The 17,036-nt window shown below is 33.4% G+C and overlaps 1 protein-coding gene across 2 annotated transcripts in view; it reads right to left on the bottom strand.

Moving 5' to 3' along the window:
- LeuRS (Leucyl-tRNA synthetase) overlaps positions 1-17,036 on the bottom strand; it is a 388,197-nt gene that overhangs the window by 201,840 nt on the left and 169,321 nt on the right. For both annotated transcript variants that reach the window (XM_090395982.1, XM_090395980.1), the window contains exon 14: positions 5,618-5,703. In XM_090395982.1, coding sequence (XP_090252108.1) covers positions 5,618-5,703 — 86 coding nt within the window. The remainder of the gene's footprint in view (positions 1-5,617; positions 5,704-17,036) is intronic.

Here is a 17,036-nt window from a genome sequence, read left to right on the forward strand (position 1 = left end):
GTTTTCATTCTTTCAACATGTTCCACCCATTTATGTTTATATTTTTAAATTTTGTCTATTACTGATTCCTGGTTTAATTCTTTCATAATTTCTTTATTTCTTCTGTGATTGAATAGATTTCACTTCAACACAATAGGACTGGTAGGGCTAATGTACTGTATAGTTTTAGTCTGGGTTGTTTTTGTACTAGGTTAGGTTTAAATATAGAGCTAATTACACCTGTTATTTTTAAATATTTTGCAGTTTTTAGGTTTATATCTTTTTCATTTTCATATGTAATCATACATCCTTGGTAGTTAAATGAATTCACCTGTTCTAAATCTTGTTATCTAATACTATTTTAGTTCTTACTGGTTCTTGTCCTTTAAAGGCCATCATTTTTGATTTTTCTGTTGATATTATCATTCCATAATCTTTGGCTATCTCATTTAAATTTAAAATATCTTTCTGTAAGTTATCTTCAGAATTTGTAATTATGAGGATTGTTCGATAAGGCCGTGAAAAAGTGAAGAAAACATGATTTTTTTGGGATAAACATTTTTTATTTTTCAACATAGTCTCCTTTGAGGTCTATAGGCAGTTGTTTAGGCAATCACCTCATCATTTGATGAAAATCTCTTTCCTGCCAGACATTTTTTTCATGTCTGGAAACAGATCTTAGTCTGAGGGAGCCAAATCTGGAGAGTATGTGTGTGTGGGGAGGAGGAGGGGGGGAATGCAAAAGGATGTTGTAGCATAAATCGAACAATTCTGCAATAGTTCACATGTTGGCGCTTTTGATCCGGTGTGAGCAAATGCGGCTCCCATCTTGCGGATAGTTTTCTCATATGTAAATGTTCATGTAAAATATTATGTATGCGGTCATTTGAGATGTCCATAGCCTTAACAATTTCACACATCTTCACTCTTCTGTCATCCATCACCATATCATGAATTTTTTCAATAATTTCTAAAGTAGTGACCTCAACGGGGTGTCCAGAATTTTCAGCATCACTTGTGCTCAAGTGGCCACTTTGAAAGTTACTAAACCACTTATGAACTGTTCTAATCGAAGGTGCAGACTCACCATAATGTTTATCACGCTTAACTTTGGTTTCCTGAGCGATTTTGCCTTTCAAAAAATAATGTTTAATCACTACACAAAATTCTTTCTCATCCATTTTTCACAAATCCCGATACTTGATCAATTCAAATGAATGCCAAACACAGAGTAATAGATCTATCTGACTGAAACTTAGTGTGTGATCCTCCAACAGTTGCCAGCAACTAAAAATAACCTCGATATGTACTGGTAGCACCCTATCTTAGACTTGGCACAGATTTATCAAACAGCCCTCATATTATTTGGTCATTGGTAAAAAGGAGAGTGTTTAAGTTCACAGTAGGAGAAAGTTTAATACCTTCATGAAAAGTTTTATTAAATTTTATTATTATTTCATTTAGATAAATATTAAAAAGAGTTGCTGAAAGGGGACATTCCTGTCAGACCCCTGGGTTTATCTCTCTTGTATATGATATCTCATGATTTAATTTTATTTGAAGAAATGCTGAAGTATGGTGGTATAAAAGTCTTACAGTGGCTGCACTGCATAGTTCAGAAAGCCTGGACTGAGGGACGAATTCCCGATGATTGGAGTAGAGCTCTCATAGTACCCATATATAAAAAGGGAAATAAAACTGAATGTGAGAATTACAGAGGTATTTCCCTACTGAGTGTTCCTGGCAAGATCTATGCAAGTATACTTGAGAAATGATTGCGAAGAATTGTGGAAGAAAAGCTTGGTGAAGAACAAGCTGGATTCAGGCCAAATAGAGGCTGTCAGGATCAGATCTTCACTTTATGACAAATAGTCGAGAAAGCATGGGAATATAACAAAGATCTGTATTTAAGTTTTGTCGATTTGGAAAAGGCATATGACAAGGTGCCAAGAGAGAAGCTATTCAATACGCTACAGCTATATGGTGTCAATGGGGCATTATATCAAGCAATACTTAGTCTTTATTCGAGTTGTAAGTCAGCAGTTAGAATTGAAGGAAGTACAGGAAGATGGTTTAATGTTAAATCTGGTGTGAGACAAGGATGTACATTATCCCCTCTGTTATTCATTATCTATATGGATCACATTATGAAGGAAAGTGGCATTAAACCTGATATCAAAATTGGAGATGTTAATGTCAGCTCTTTGCTTTATGCGGATGATGTTATACTTCTAAATAAATCCGCTACAAGTCTGCAAGATTCTCTGACTAAATTGAATAACTGTTGTAATAGATATGGTATGAAGGTTAGCATTAAAAAGACAAAGACAATGAAAATAGGCAGAATCATTGAAAATGTCAACTGTGTTGTGAATGGAGAACCTGTGGAACAAGTAAAACATTTCAGTTACTTAGGCACGATTTTTACTGAAGATGGTAAATTAAATATAGAAATAGACAACAGAATCAGCAAAGCTGGTATGGTGGGAAGTCAATTGAATAAATTCATATGGAATAAGAGAGAAATTAGTCAGAACACTAAATTAGCTGTATACAAGACAGTGTTCAAACCAATTTTAACTTATGTGTCTGAGAGCTGGGTCAGAAGTAAAACACTTGACCAAAGACTAGAGACTGCAGATATGAGAGTCCTGAGAAAGATTAGAGGCGTGAACAGATGGCATCAATGGCAATATCATATTAAAAATGAGGATATTAGGAAAGAACTTGACATTGTCAGCATCCAGGAATGCATTAGCAGAGCTAATCTCAGGTGGTATCCGGTGGTATGGTCACTTAAATAGAATGGGAGAGGAAAGATTAGCAAAACAAGTGTTCTCTGCCAGGTTGGCAGGAAAACGACCCAGAGGAAGACCAAGATATAGGTGGATTTATACGGAAAAAGTGCCTTAGACAATAGAAATATAAGATCTGATAATGTTGGAGTCTTGACAAGTAACAGACTGATTTGGAGGAAAATTGTAGATAGGAAGTTAGCAATGATGTAGATTTTTCATGTAGTACTATCATATCCTGTACACCCCCTTGAGGGTACATGGCAGGAATCTGATGATGATGATAATCTTATTTGTATTTAATTATTTTCATATATACTTATGATAGCTTTTAGAATATTATTTGGTATTTGTCTTTCTTTTAATATGTTAAATAAAATGATTCTTTTAACTCTGTCAAATGCTTTTCCTCTGTCAAGGACATCATTCTTAAAATTATAAGAATGATGTCCTTGTTATCAAGGTCATTTTAGTTTCTGTCTTTACTGAGTGTATTAAATTGCCTCTAATAATGCTAGCTTAAACTAGCGAAATGTTGGTTGTAAATAATTATTAAATTATTTATTTACATCCCGCTGTCTATGTAGTTTTCTGTTCCAGAAAGTCTGACATGAATAACAGTGACAGCTACAGAAATTTAAACAATGAATTAAAAAAATAGCTATGGGAAAAAAAAATTGCATCAAACTTGATAAAAAAAAGTGTGAATGGTAGAGATGTTAGTAAAGACATGAAAGTTAGAATTAATGATGTTTCCAGTGGTGATGTATGGGTGTGGAAACTGTATCATAAAGAAAACAGACAAAGTGAATTGATTCATTTGAATTATGGATGTGGATGAGATTAATCCTATGGATTTCAAGAATAATTAAAAAGAAGGTTTTAGAGAACATAAAAACAGAATGGTTCTTGAAGGTATTGATTGCTAAACAGAAGTTAATGCACTTTGCAAATATTATACAAGCAGATGAAGCACTGGAAAATGCAATTATGGTGGGGAAGATTAAGGACACGAGAAAGATACAGTTGAAGAGTCAGATGGACAACAGAAACGAACTTACCAACATGAATTTATAACTGTTGAAAAAAGAGACCCGAGTAAGACGGAGAACCTATGTGCACAAGATCACCAAAAGTTACACGATGCAATTTTTTTCATATATTACATCATAATACTCCATATACTCCTTGAGGGTTACATATGACAATGATGGTGTTTGCTATAGTGAGAGTCAATTGTACTGAGAATACAATAAGAATTAAAACACAGAATAATTTGTATGATTCACACTAAGCAAACATTAAAAGCAATATAAGAAACTAAGATGCAAATCAAACTAAAGAAAAGCTATCACATAAGCAAAGTGGATACTAGATCCAACATTATTTGAAAAACGAATGTTTGTACAAAAAGTTTCATAAGTTGACCTGAGAGCTTACAGGAATACAACACTCAGCATCTCCAAGTTGCCTTAGCTTGCATTACTTAAAAGACATGAGCACTGCCCAAGTAGTGCAAGCTAAGGCAACTCAGAGATGCTGAGGATTGCATTCTCATAAGCTCTCAATGTCAACTTACTAAACTTTCATAGTTTCTACAAATATTCAGATTTGAAATAATGTCGGATCTAGTATCCACTTTGCTTATGTAATTTTGCATCACCGAAATGAAGCCTTATGGCTCTTTCTTTTAGTAATTAAAATCTATTTTAAAAGAGAAATTGAAATGCGAGATGTCTTAATGCAGATTAATAATTTACAATGAAAGTAAATTTAAGAGGGAAATTTTAAAATACTGTGCAGATACCTCATCATCAGAATTTGAAGAAATGAAAAACCACACTATAACCTTTGTGTTATGCTTGCAGATGCATGACCAAGTTTTGATTGTGTTAAAGACTAGCCAAGGGAAAATAAAGTATATTTATATCAGTATAACCTGTTCTGTATAATCAGTATAACCTGTGAACTACTAAAGAGTAATTGCAAAAATGTCCATACATGCTACTCTAGAAAGCTGCATCCCATAGACCAAAAAAATCAATATACAAGCAAGCTATTAAAAAAAAAAAAAAAAAAAAAAAAAAAAAAAAAAAAAAAAAAAGGGGGGGGGGGGATTAGTACTTATAGACTTTAGCAGCCTATAAGTACTACTTGTTTTTTTTTTACTTTTCTTTTTTTTTTTTTTTTAAATAGCTTGCTTGTATATTGGCTTTTTTTCAGTCTTTGAGATGCAGTTTTCTAGAGTAGCACATATGGACATTTTGCAGTTACTCTTTAGTAGTAAGCTGCTTTCATTTACTTTTCGAAATGATCAAGAGAGTGGGAAGTTGGGAACAAGACAGTCATTAAAATGCTGTTTAAGCCTCACTCACACTAATCCTTCTGGCAATACAGTATAGCCATTGCAACTTAGTTGACAATAAAATTTATATATTCAAAAATTTCTTTTTGAGAGAGGCGATACTTTTCTTGATAAAAAATATGATCATCATACTTTTTTCACACACACACACACTGTAAAAACTATCTGACAGTCTATATAGTTAAAAATGTCTTACTGTACTACTTATATTTGAATATATGGAAATGAGCAACACATATCCAAATGATATACTTTTAAAATACTAGGAACTTCATTCAGTTTTTCATCCTGTTCAGAATACTGCATCATACCAAAGTAAAATATTTTAGTTTTGCTACTAACTTGCAACATTCAATCTAGCCTTAACAAAATTATTCATATTATCCCAGATTAAATATTTAAGATATATTAATTTTTTTCTATTAATGCCTAAAAACAGATTTCCCCCCTCCTAGTTCATGTTTCTTCACACACTTACCACTGATTACACAGAGCAACAACACATTCATCTCCTGATCGAGATATTACTTGTTTTTCTGGTTCCATATATAAAAATGCTTCATTCTAAAAGGGCAAGAGTAGAGTCAGAGTCAAAGTTTCTTCTTTAAGACAAAAATAACACAGAACTAAAAATTATTATAGTTATTTGTTCCATTGAATAAAATGAAAACTATGCATGCTATCTTCATTGTATTACCAGGCACACCTGACATTTTAATTTTAAAGGAAATGTTATTTTTAACACAAACACATAAATATATATATATTAAAGATTTCAAGCTTTCTTCTACTAAAGATAATAAACATTTCATTTGGGTGGGTGGGGGGGGGGGGGTATTACACCCTCTGATCGGAAAAGACCCAAGTTCAATTCCTGTCAGAATGAAATGAATCTTTACATGGACCTTTTTACAATTGAAGGTGAGTTAGCTGATTTCATATGAAGTTTATCTCACAAAATCTGATAAACTAGTTAGAAAAACACATGCAGCAGACAAACATAATGGCAAGTTTCAAAGCAGCCAAATTACTTGGTTGTGACAGGTTGTGATAACCAATACAAAAGAAAGGAATGTATGTCTTAGCCTTAGTGCATTTGTGAATAAAGTTGACTGATCTTAAAAAAAGTCTTCATACGATGACAGACAATGTTAATTTGTTGAAAGACTATCTTTAGTGATATTTTGTTTCCTGAACCAGAACTTTTGAGAGACAAATAACACTTAATGAGAGTGAAAGCATAAAGTGTCAATATACTGTTCCCAAATTAAATTTCCAGTAAGAATGAAATGAAATAAAATAAAAACATGATTTACAAACAAATCACGGTACCCAAACAATGATAAGATAATAATTTTATTAAAAACTGTTCTAATATTTGCTAGATTTGTAATATGGTTCACTCGTATTTTATGTCTCAAGGAAATGATATTGATCATGTGCTGTACTTGGAAAATTGTTGTATCCTTAATATCATTTTTTTTTTTTTCTGTTTTGATATTGCTCGATCCTCTTGGGAAATTTTGTTTACAATGCTAAGCTAAATTAAACACACATATTCAATGAATGAAGCCTCTCTGTTGGATGGCTGTTATTAACAGCTAATTTTATTCCTCAGTGCACTTCACCACATCACAGTTTCTCCACATCACTTCATATTTTCACATGATGAATGCACTTTATTAAAATCAACTAATATACTAGCAGATCATTATTATATCTCTCATCACACTTAGGATGAGCTTGTTTTTTTGCAATGAAGAATCATGTGAAAATGTGATCATTCCTAATCACAGCAACAGCAAGCACAGTTAACTCTCACTATAGGAATCATTAGAACAAACCACTATCAAAAAAGACCTGACCAGAGTCCCATAGGTAGAATGCTGTTCTAAAGGAAATTCACCACAGCATGTTATTTCTTGGTTGTCCTATAAATTGGTTATGGTGAGCGTCACTGTATAAACAACACAGAGTTGCAGTTAATGATTATATAGTGACACACACACACACGTTAATATGGAATTGACAATTTCCTAGGTATCATCATCAGATAGAACAAAGTTACATGTAAAAGCAACTATACAAAAGTGACTGGAAAACTTTTGGGAAAAATATGAAGATAAATATCATGAGGATTACAAAATGTTTTGAAGGATACTTAAAAATATACTTAAAAACAATGGAAAAAGTACAATGATAACAGAAATCAGAGAGGATCAAGCAATATCAAAACAGAAAAAAAAATGATATTAAGGATACAAGAAGTAAGCACATAAAATATTTAGTGAGACAACTAGCAATGAAACAGAGAAAACCTACAAGAAGAATGGACAGAAGTCAAAAATATATTTCATTAGTTAAATCTTAGCCAGAAAGAATACAAGTGAGATCAATGCAGATACACTGTACAAAAGACTGGATGAGGCTGTTTTAATTCCACTTATTATTATAATAAGTTGTGGATAATATGTGATGGATAATACCACAGATTTGTATCTGGGATATTGTTATTATTGATAAATTAAGAGATTGAGTGAGAGACAAGGAAAATTCAAAAATAATATATTTATTTACAAATAATATCGATGTAGATTTTTTTCTGTATTACTTTAAATGGTGGGTGTTTGTGTTCCAGAAGTGTTATATATAATTTTGCATTTTTAATTAAATTTATCTCCTAAGGAGAATAAAGGCCCACACATTAAGCACAGGTAAAGAACATAAACATTAAATAAGATTCCTTCTCTTCAAATTCACAGGATTTTGTGAGAATACAAACTTTAAGCTCATAACACACAGCTTCTAAAACAAAAAATAATAATTTTTTACAACATTCTTAAAAAAAAAATGTATTTCTTTCATATCTTCTTTGCAGTATCAGTTCCTTACCTATTTTTTTAGAATATGAAGATAATTTTAAAGTACCCTGTTTCCTTGAGGAAGCTTCATCATTATCCAAAAAATACCAAAAGTTCATCTCTTTTGGGTTTACAACGTTTATCTGGAATACATTTTCTTCAAAGTGTATCAAAAAGGAACTGTCCAATGTTTCGGGAAAAACTATATAATCACTTTTATCTGTCACAACTTTACTTCATATAAAGGAAATTCAACTGTTAATTTTGGGATAACTATTTGTTTCCCTCATAATGCTCTTATCCACCTTTTTAGCTTAAAAAATTCCTTAAAACTCTATTTTCTTCCCTAGAACTTCCAACTTCTTTCAAACGTTGTCTCTCTCCATTCTAATCAATTTTCAATTTGTTCATCAATGATACAGGAAAGGATTTGAGAGGAATTGTTCACTTGTTTGCTGATGATGCAAAGTTGGGTAGAGCAATTGTGAGTGCACAGGATGTCAAAATTTTACAGGATGAGTTGGATAGTTTGGAGAACTGGGTTAGGAAAAATGGATGTCAATTTAATGTGGCAAAGTGTAAGGTTATGCACTTTGGGGTGAAAAGAATAGCAGCAGTATATCGCATTGGTGGAACCATACTCCAGGAGATTGATGAGGCCAGGGATTTGGGAGTGTTGGTGGATAATGAATTGAAGTTTAGGGGACACATTGCAAAAGTGACTAAATCAGCCCATCAAATCACTTGGCTTCTGAAAAATACTTCAACATGCAGAGACAAACAAGTTGTTGTTCCTCTGTATCAAGCCTTGATAAGACCCCATCTGGACTACTGTGCCCAGTTATGGGCACCAGGATTTCTTCGTGATGGGGAGGAAGTGGAGAGGATCCAGAGACGAGTGACCAAGATGATAGAAGGTCTGTGGAATGAACTTTATGAGAATAGGTTGAAGATTTGTGGGTTGCAGAGATTGGACGATAGGCGAAGGAGGGGTGATATGATTGAGACATTCAAGTTACTGAAGGGTTTCTATAAGATTGATCCACAAGATATTTTTGAAAATATGACTGGTGGTGGAAGGACTAGGGGCAATGCATGGAAGCTGGGCAAGAGCGTGGTTGACAAGGGAGTTAGAGCTAGGTTTTTTACTTGGAGTGGTGAATGAGTGGAATAAGCTTCCAGAGTCTGTCTGGGTGCTACGACCGTGAATGAGTTCAAAGCAAGGTATGATAGATACTGTGTCAATGTTGAATAGTTGTTCTTGACATGATGGTAGGGCCTCCCTCAATGAGTCTGTCGACTCCTTGGAGTTGCCCGGAACAATAATAATAATAATGAATGCAACAGCTGTTCTATTATTCTCTCTCACACTAATTCAACTTCCTCTTTCAAAATATGTTTGTGCAAACGCACCATTGCCTGACATAGTAAACAACATGGCAGTGAGATGAAGGGAGCTTGGAAACAAGTCAGCAGTTCTTCAATACCCTGAAAACGTTGTTGGAAAGTTCGATAATTTATTCTCTCAAGTTTATGTTACAGAAATAAAAAAATAAACACTAGGGGTCAGTCCTTTTTAAAAATAAAATATCACAATCAAACAGTTTTCGACAGGTCATAAGTATATACAAAGCTTTTTATATAAAATATACAAATGTTTATATATAAACATTTCTAATTATTACAAGCAATAATGCATTTCTTTATACATTTAGGAAATGTTTAACTACAAGATAAATAATAAAACCAAAAGTTATCCTTTCCTTTTTATTTAATTATTTTATCAAATTTGGCTGCCACTAAAAATTAATGTAAGATAATTGGGTATAGCTAAATAGCAGATTTAGCTATACCCGATTATCCTACAAGGCAACATAAAAACCTCTTCAAATAGCCATTGCATAAAACTCATTCTAAACATGCAAAGTATGTAAAATTAAAAACATGGAAAATAGACAGGAAGCAGGTGTAGATGACATCTAACCTGAGATGCTTATATATGGAGATGTAAAAATCTAACTGTGGCCAACTGCAGTGCATCGTTCAGAAAGAAAGGTCAGAAGATGGGAGATCAGATGGTCGGGACAGAGCTCACATTCCACCAATCTACAAAACAGAAAATAATTCGAATACGAAAAATTTCCCATTTCTCTGAGCATTCTGGGCAAGGTTCAGAAGAGTATTTGAGAAGAGAAAAGAGTAATGACATAGCTCTGGCAAAGAGAAGCCAGGTTCAGATAAAACAAGATTGGCAAAATCAATTTTTATTTTAAGATAATCAGCTAATATATTATGAAAAGATCAAAGGTTTCCAATCTTTGTGGATAGCAAAAAGACACATAAAGAAAACCAGTATTTCACACTGGTTTTCTTCCATCTAATCCTGTGTGAAGGACTGTTTAAAGCATGGTTTGTCCTTACATGCCGTAACAATGGTGGTGAATTTATTTCTTATGTTCTCCAAGGTTGATGTGAACAGTCAGTATGTAGTAAGCCAATTCACAAATGGGTATTTCTTACACTCCTGGATTATGATCAAGAATGAAGTTTGTCCTAAGCTGAAAGAATAACAACTGCTGGTTTGATATATGATTTGAATGAGGTGTGGAGTTTATATTATTAAATTTTATATTATAAAATTTATTCCAATGGGAATAAATGCTAAAAACATGCTAAAACTATACAAATGAATGAATATCTATAGTTTGTATTTGAAAGCTCTAAGTCAGCAGTCAAATTTGAAGGATGTATTGCAAGTTTTTTAATGTTTAAATACACACAGGACTGTATATATCTTCACTGTGATTTGTTATCTATTTAGTCAGCTGCTAATATTTCATTTGTTTCATATCCAGCATCATCAGAGCACAAGATAGTTTGTTCCGATATGCAAAACTTACCGTCAATTATTAATGGGGAACAGTGTTAAAACTGTAATGGACAACACAAAGGACTGAAGTCCTATGATGTATTTATTTGGGCACCATCTATTGTTGGATAAAAAAAATTTAGAAGTATAAAGCTGATCTTAAAATGTTTGTCTCCCAGATGTTTGGTAAATGCTTCAAGTAAGCCAATTCACAAATGGGTATTTCATACACTCCTGGATTATGATCAAGAATGAAGTTTGTCCTAAGCTGAAAGAATAAGAACTGCTAGTTTGATATATGATTTGAATGAGGTGTGGAGTTTATATTATTAAGAGTGTTCTGACTATCCGACATGTCCTGGATATAAGGAATGGTTTTGCTGTGGTAGTGCAGTGGGGGGGGGGGGGGATAGGCAAGTAATTGCTAAAAATATCCATAGGTTGACGAGTGCAATATCATTGGAATAAACATTCCTGGTTATGAGTGTTAGTGTTTAAAGATACCACATTGTTGGGCACAGTAGCATGATTCTTAGCATAAATGTTCTTCAGTGTATGTTGGCATTCTATAAATAGAAAAAGATCATGAATCATTTCAAGGGCATGTGACTAATGTATCTAGACAGCTGATTGATTATTTTTCTATTGTGATACGAATTTTTGTGATGGCTGTTTATATGCATTAAAAATGTATCTAATGTGTCTGGACCATGGGACCAAATAGCAAATATAGCACAACAGACCTCTGATTTGAATGCAGCTGTGTTGAATGCTTGGCTCTCTCTAAATGTTCTATGTAGAAATTGTCGTGGGGAGGGGAATAGAGAAACCACTGTATGTTGTATATTTTTCCTTGGAAAAATTGGAACTTTATCCAAGGGTCTCTGTAGTGACAAAGGTACGTCATTAGTAAATAATAATGTGTAAGAAGATGACCGTGATCTATGCAAAGCCTAGAAAGAACAATGTCCTTTCTTCTCTTTGTTAACTAGGATGCCAATGCTTAATTTCATGTAATTTGTTTGTCAAGGCTTCTTGACATGATGGCTGCAATTAGCTTTGATCTGTAGTCTGTATGGGGGGGGGGGGGAGTTATGATAAATACACAGAACAAAAATAATATTAAAGCAACTGATATAACCAGAAGAAAGAACATATCTTAAAACCCTTTAGCCATCACGTTTCATCAAAATGTAATAATTTCTTCTTTTTCTTTTAAAATATACAAGAAGACATAACACTAATTAATTTTCAAAATAAAGAGCTAAAAGACTTTATTTCAGCGATGCAAATTTATATAAGTCAAATGGATATCAGAGCCAGGATTATTTAAAAGAAGTACGTTGACTAGAGAGCTTACGAGAATACACTCCCTGGCATTCACAAATTGCCTTAGCATGGACTATTTAGAAGACACAGGTGCTGCCCAAGCATCTATATATTCACTTTTTTATTAGTCCATTTTGATAAGGTTTCACTGATCAAAATGTGAAGTTATGACCTTGAATGAGTGGCATTGACCAAGTTATTTGTTTATTATTTTTTCCAGTCTGTAACTTTTCCCCACTGCTGGGGTAAAGGCCTCTCCCATTGCATGAGGGTCGGGTCTACTTCTCCCATGGTGATCATACCATCTTGGGAGAGTGTTTATTCACTTGTATTAATGAATATATGAAGGTGGAAGATGATCACAAACAACCATGCCTAAGCGGGACTCGAACCCGCAGCCTCTTGGCTGGAGAGCAGATATGCTAACCACTCGCCAACCAGGCCGACAGGTTTTTTTTTATTACAGATGATAAATTCGCAGTAATGTGAATTTATCATCTCCTGACACAGTTGCAGTCAACCTATTGTATACTGTTGGAGTATTTCAAATTTCTTCTGGCACCAGTTTTTCATGTTTTTTCTTTTTCTCCTGAAGCAGATAAGGAATGCAAAATAAAATATAATTATAGTCAATTTTCATTATTGTAAAGTTAAAGGGATCTAAGGAATTTGATCAATTCTCTCTATAACCAACTCAAGGCTTTCTGGTAGCTTGTTACAGTGAATTTACTTTAAAATAATACTGAAGCTTTAACTGGAACTTTTGGTACTTTGTTAAAATGAGCAAGTTAACTATAATGTGTTTGCTATACTAAATTGTCCTAACAGCACTGATGTTTCGGTACTTGAGCTAGAACTCAAGTTCTCTGCAATGTTTATCTCTGATATAAGAAGTGTTGAGTGTATTATTATTTGTCCAAAAATCACACCTAAAAGGGTACATTACAATTTTGAACAACAGATGTTAGGCTATACCCAATGGTGGTAGCTTACCATGAACAAACAAACAAAGTTTTGTAAAATAATTCACAAGATGCAATCTCAATGTAAGTCGAGCTAAAAATGAAACACATAGCAACATAAATCTTTGCAGTGGGTATACTAGTTATACTACCCAAGGAAAATGAAGCAGTGCAATTGAGAACTCACAGAACTTTCAAAATTTCAAATTCAATTTAACACCACAATGCAATGAACTCAACATACAGAAATATTTTTGAAATAGTTGAAGAAAACAGTGAAATTATTAATAATGATGAGTATCAGGCAGATTTCTGTTTAGGACATTGACTAGTCATTACTAATACCACACCCCAAACATAAATATCTACATAAATTCATATGGAGAGAATGTTTACATAACAATAGTAGAAGTCTTACTGATTATATTATTATTTTGTGACACCTCCAAGGAGTCCAAAGACTCATCAAGGGAGGGCACCTACTCTACACTCTGTTTCCCTCACTTAAACCCACCAACTATGCTAAACTGCCACTACTATCATCATCTACACCATCTATTGCCCACCACTAGTAGTATTTTTTGTCCGTAAATTGCATGTGTTCTATAGGTCGATTTGTCTGTATGCAGGATGAAAAACCCGAGTTTAACCCTACTACCTCCATATGAGAATAGCTAACTCACCTCCAATTTTAAAAAAAAAACATATAAAGATTCCTCTCATTATGATGAGAATCGAAATTAGGCCTTTTCCAATCGAAGGGCACAATGTACCATCGTTCTTCTAATTGCACTTATGTAAATGTGTGATATGCTTATGTTATTGTTCATATTCCTATCTTCAGTTTGGTTCAGATTACAAGGAATTCGAAAGAGGAAGTAATCGCTATTTAGTTTTGAGTAAAAATGAATATCATAATGAAAAAATTTTAAAAAATGGAAAATTTTAAAAACAAAGCCAAGCATTATTGGATATAAATTGCAGATTCATGTATAAAAATATTACTGAAAAAAATTATCAAAACAAGAACCAAACCTCAGAAACCCAATCGTAAAATCAGAAGAAAATACTGAATGATTTTGCCAGGAAGGCATGTGAGCAAGTTGTTGTCTGCAAGTAAAGAAAGATCAGAGCATCATGGTGGACTCAAGATAAAGAAACAGATTGAAAGACATTCCACATGGGAAACCCAAGGCAACATTAAAAAACAACAATCAGTTCAATTTATATCAAGAGCTCTGAACTACCGGAATGATATTTCATTAATGCACATATGAAGTGTTATTAATTTTTAAAAATAGAAAAAAAATTACAGTTTTGAATCTCTCAGACTTCTGATAAGGAAAGATAATAATGCCATAGCACTTTCTTTAAACAAGCAGTCACATTTACAGTAGCTCTAAGAATTAAACGTTTGTCAAGCCAAGGAACTGGTGTTCTGTGTCTCAACTCCATGCTAAGCGACAACGGACTTGTAAGATTTCTCCTACTGAATAACTAAACATATTGTTTGTTTATTTGCACATGAACTATAATGGCATTCCAATTGCAAACATTTCTTTACATACATAACAAATTTGTAGTCTGATATCTTTGCTTACATACACATCTCACAAAACCCTAATTGCATAGATACCATTCAAATAAACAGTTTGTCTGGCACACTTCTTCAGGGAAAAAGTTTTTCGTCACTAACACTATATTGTGGCCTTGTGTACAATTCTTTTATAATTCCATCCCAAGTGCTCCGTTTATAAAAGCTGACCCCAATTTTCAATGTTCTGAGAAGCAGAGAGAGAGAGAGAATGATTAAGGAATTAAACAGACATTATAAATGTATAATACAGGTGGAAAATCTAAAGGTATTTATTGCTTTTTTGAAGCATGTTATAGAAAAAGAAAAGTGAGGGAAAAAAAAAACTGCGATTGAAAAGCCAATGGTTTCCAAACTTAATAGTCACTGTCAAGCAGATTTGTGAATTAGTCACTATCATCCAAATTGCTAGAAGCTATCATTTGTTATGGTGATGTTTAAATCAAGCCGCTTTTTTTTGCTTTCCACTTAACCAACATAATCAACCCTAAAGATCTTCCTTAGTTTCTGCAATGAGGGTTGTATCATCGACATATCTTAAATTATTTATTTTCCTGCCCCCAATCTTAATTCCTGCTGAGTCTTTGTCTAAGTTGGCCATTCTCATAACATATTCACTATAAATATTAAAAAGATACAGACACAGTAACTCTGCCATATCCCTTTTCCCACCAAAACACTGTTTTACCAAAGGCTGTTTTTACTGAAGCTTCTTGGTTGTTATACAGCTCTCTAATCAGGACAATTATATGCTCAAGTATTCCCACTGATCTTATCACATTCTGCAGTCTATTGTGATCCACACAATCAAAAACTTTCTTATAATCAATAAAACAGATGAATACTTCTGAAATTCTCTTGCTCTTTCCATTATCCATCTCGTGTTTGGAATCTGGTCTCCAGTTCCTCTGCCTCTCTTAAAGCCTGACTGCACTTCTGACATTTCTTTATCCAAGCATGGTTCAAGCCTTTTTTGGATCACTTTCAGCATAACTTTACTTGATTGTGAAATTAAATCACAATCTCTGGAATCCGATTTTTGCAATCTATAGGCCAGCATATTTTCTTTCAAATCTGTTGACAAATTTCAATTAATATATTTCATCCATAACTGCTCTCAATAATTCCACTGTACTGCATCAATTTTTCCTTTTTTGGCAGCTGTTCCACTGCTGACATCACTTCCTTTTCATTACCATGGGTTCCCAAATTCTCTCCTTTCAAATTTTCCATCAATATTAATTTCTTGTACAAATTCTCTATATACTCTTTCTATCTTGTTTTCACTTCTTCTTCCATCAAACTTATTCTCGAATTATTTTTAAACTTCCATTTAACTTTATTTATCTTTCTAAACAGATCTCTTGTTCTAACTGTGAAGTTACTCTCCTCTTCTAGCTGTCTCAGGAAATCCCACTCCAAACCAGCTGTATAATGAAATGAAAATACCAAATACCAAACAAGCATTATATCATCATCATCAAATTCCTGACATGCACCCTCAAGGGGTGTACAGGATATGATAGTACTACCTGAAAAACTTACATCATTACTAACTTCCTATGTACAATTTTCCTCCAAATCAATCTGTTACCTGTCAAGACTCATTATCAAGACACAGTATCAGCTCTCATATTTTTCTCTTCTAAGGCACTTTTTACTGTATTAATCCATCTATATCTTGGTCTTCCTCTGGGTCTTTTCCTGCAAACCTGGAAACTGGTTTTGCTAATTTTTCTTTTCCCATTTTGTTATACCACTTCAGATTAGCTCTGCTAACGCATTCCTGGATGCTAACGATATCAAGTTCTTTCATAATATTCTCGTTTTTAAAATGATATTGCCATTGATGTCATCTGTTCATACCACTAATCTTTCTCAGGACTCGTATCTGTGGTCTCTAGTCTTTGGTCAAGTTTTTCATTTCTAATCCAGCTCTCAGATCCATAAGTTAAAATTGGTTTGAACACTGTCTTGCATAAAGCTAATATAGTTTTGTGATTAATTTTTCTCTTATTCATTATAAATTTATTCAGTTGACTTCCTACCATACCATCTTTGTTGATTCTGTTGTCTATTTCCACATTCAATTTACTATCTTCACTAAAAAATCATGCATAAGTAGCTGAAATGTTTTACTGTTCGATAGGTTCTCCATTCAAAATACAGTTGTTATTTTTAATACTATTGCCTATTTTCATTGTCTTTGTCTTGTTATTGCTGACCTTCATACCAAATCTCTTACAACAGCTATTCAATTTAGTCAAGGAATCTTGCAGACT

This window comes from Typopeltis vanoorti, chromosome 7, assembly GCF_054136105.1.
Source record: "Typopeltis vanoorti isolate ZY-2024b chromosome 7, IOZ_Tvanoo_1.0, whole genome shotgun sequence".
NCBI lineage: Eukaryota > Metazoa > Arthropoda > Arachnida > Uropygi > Thelyphonidae > Typopeltis > Typopeltis vanoorti.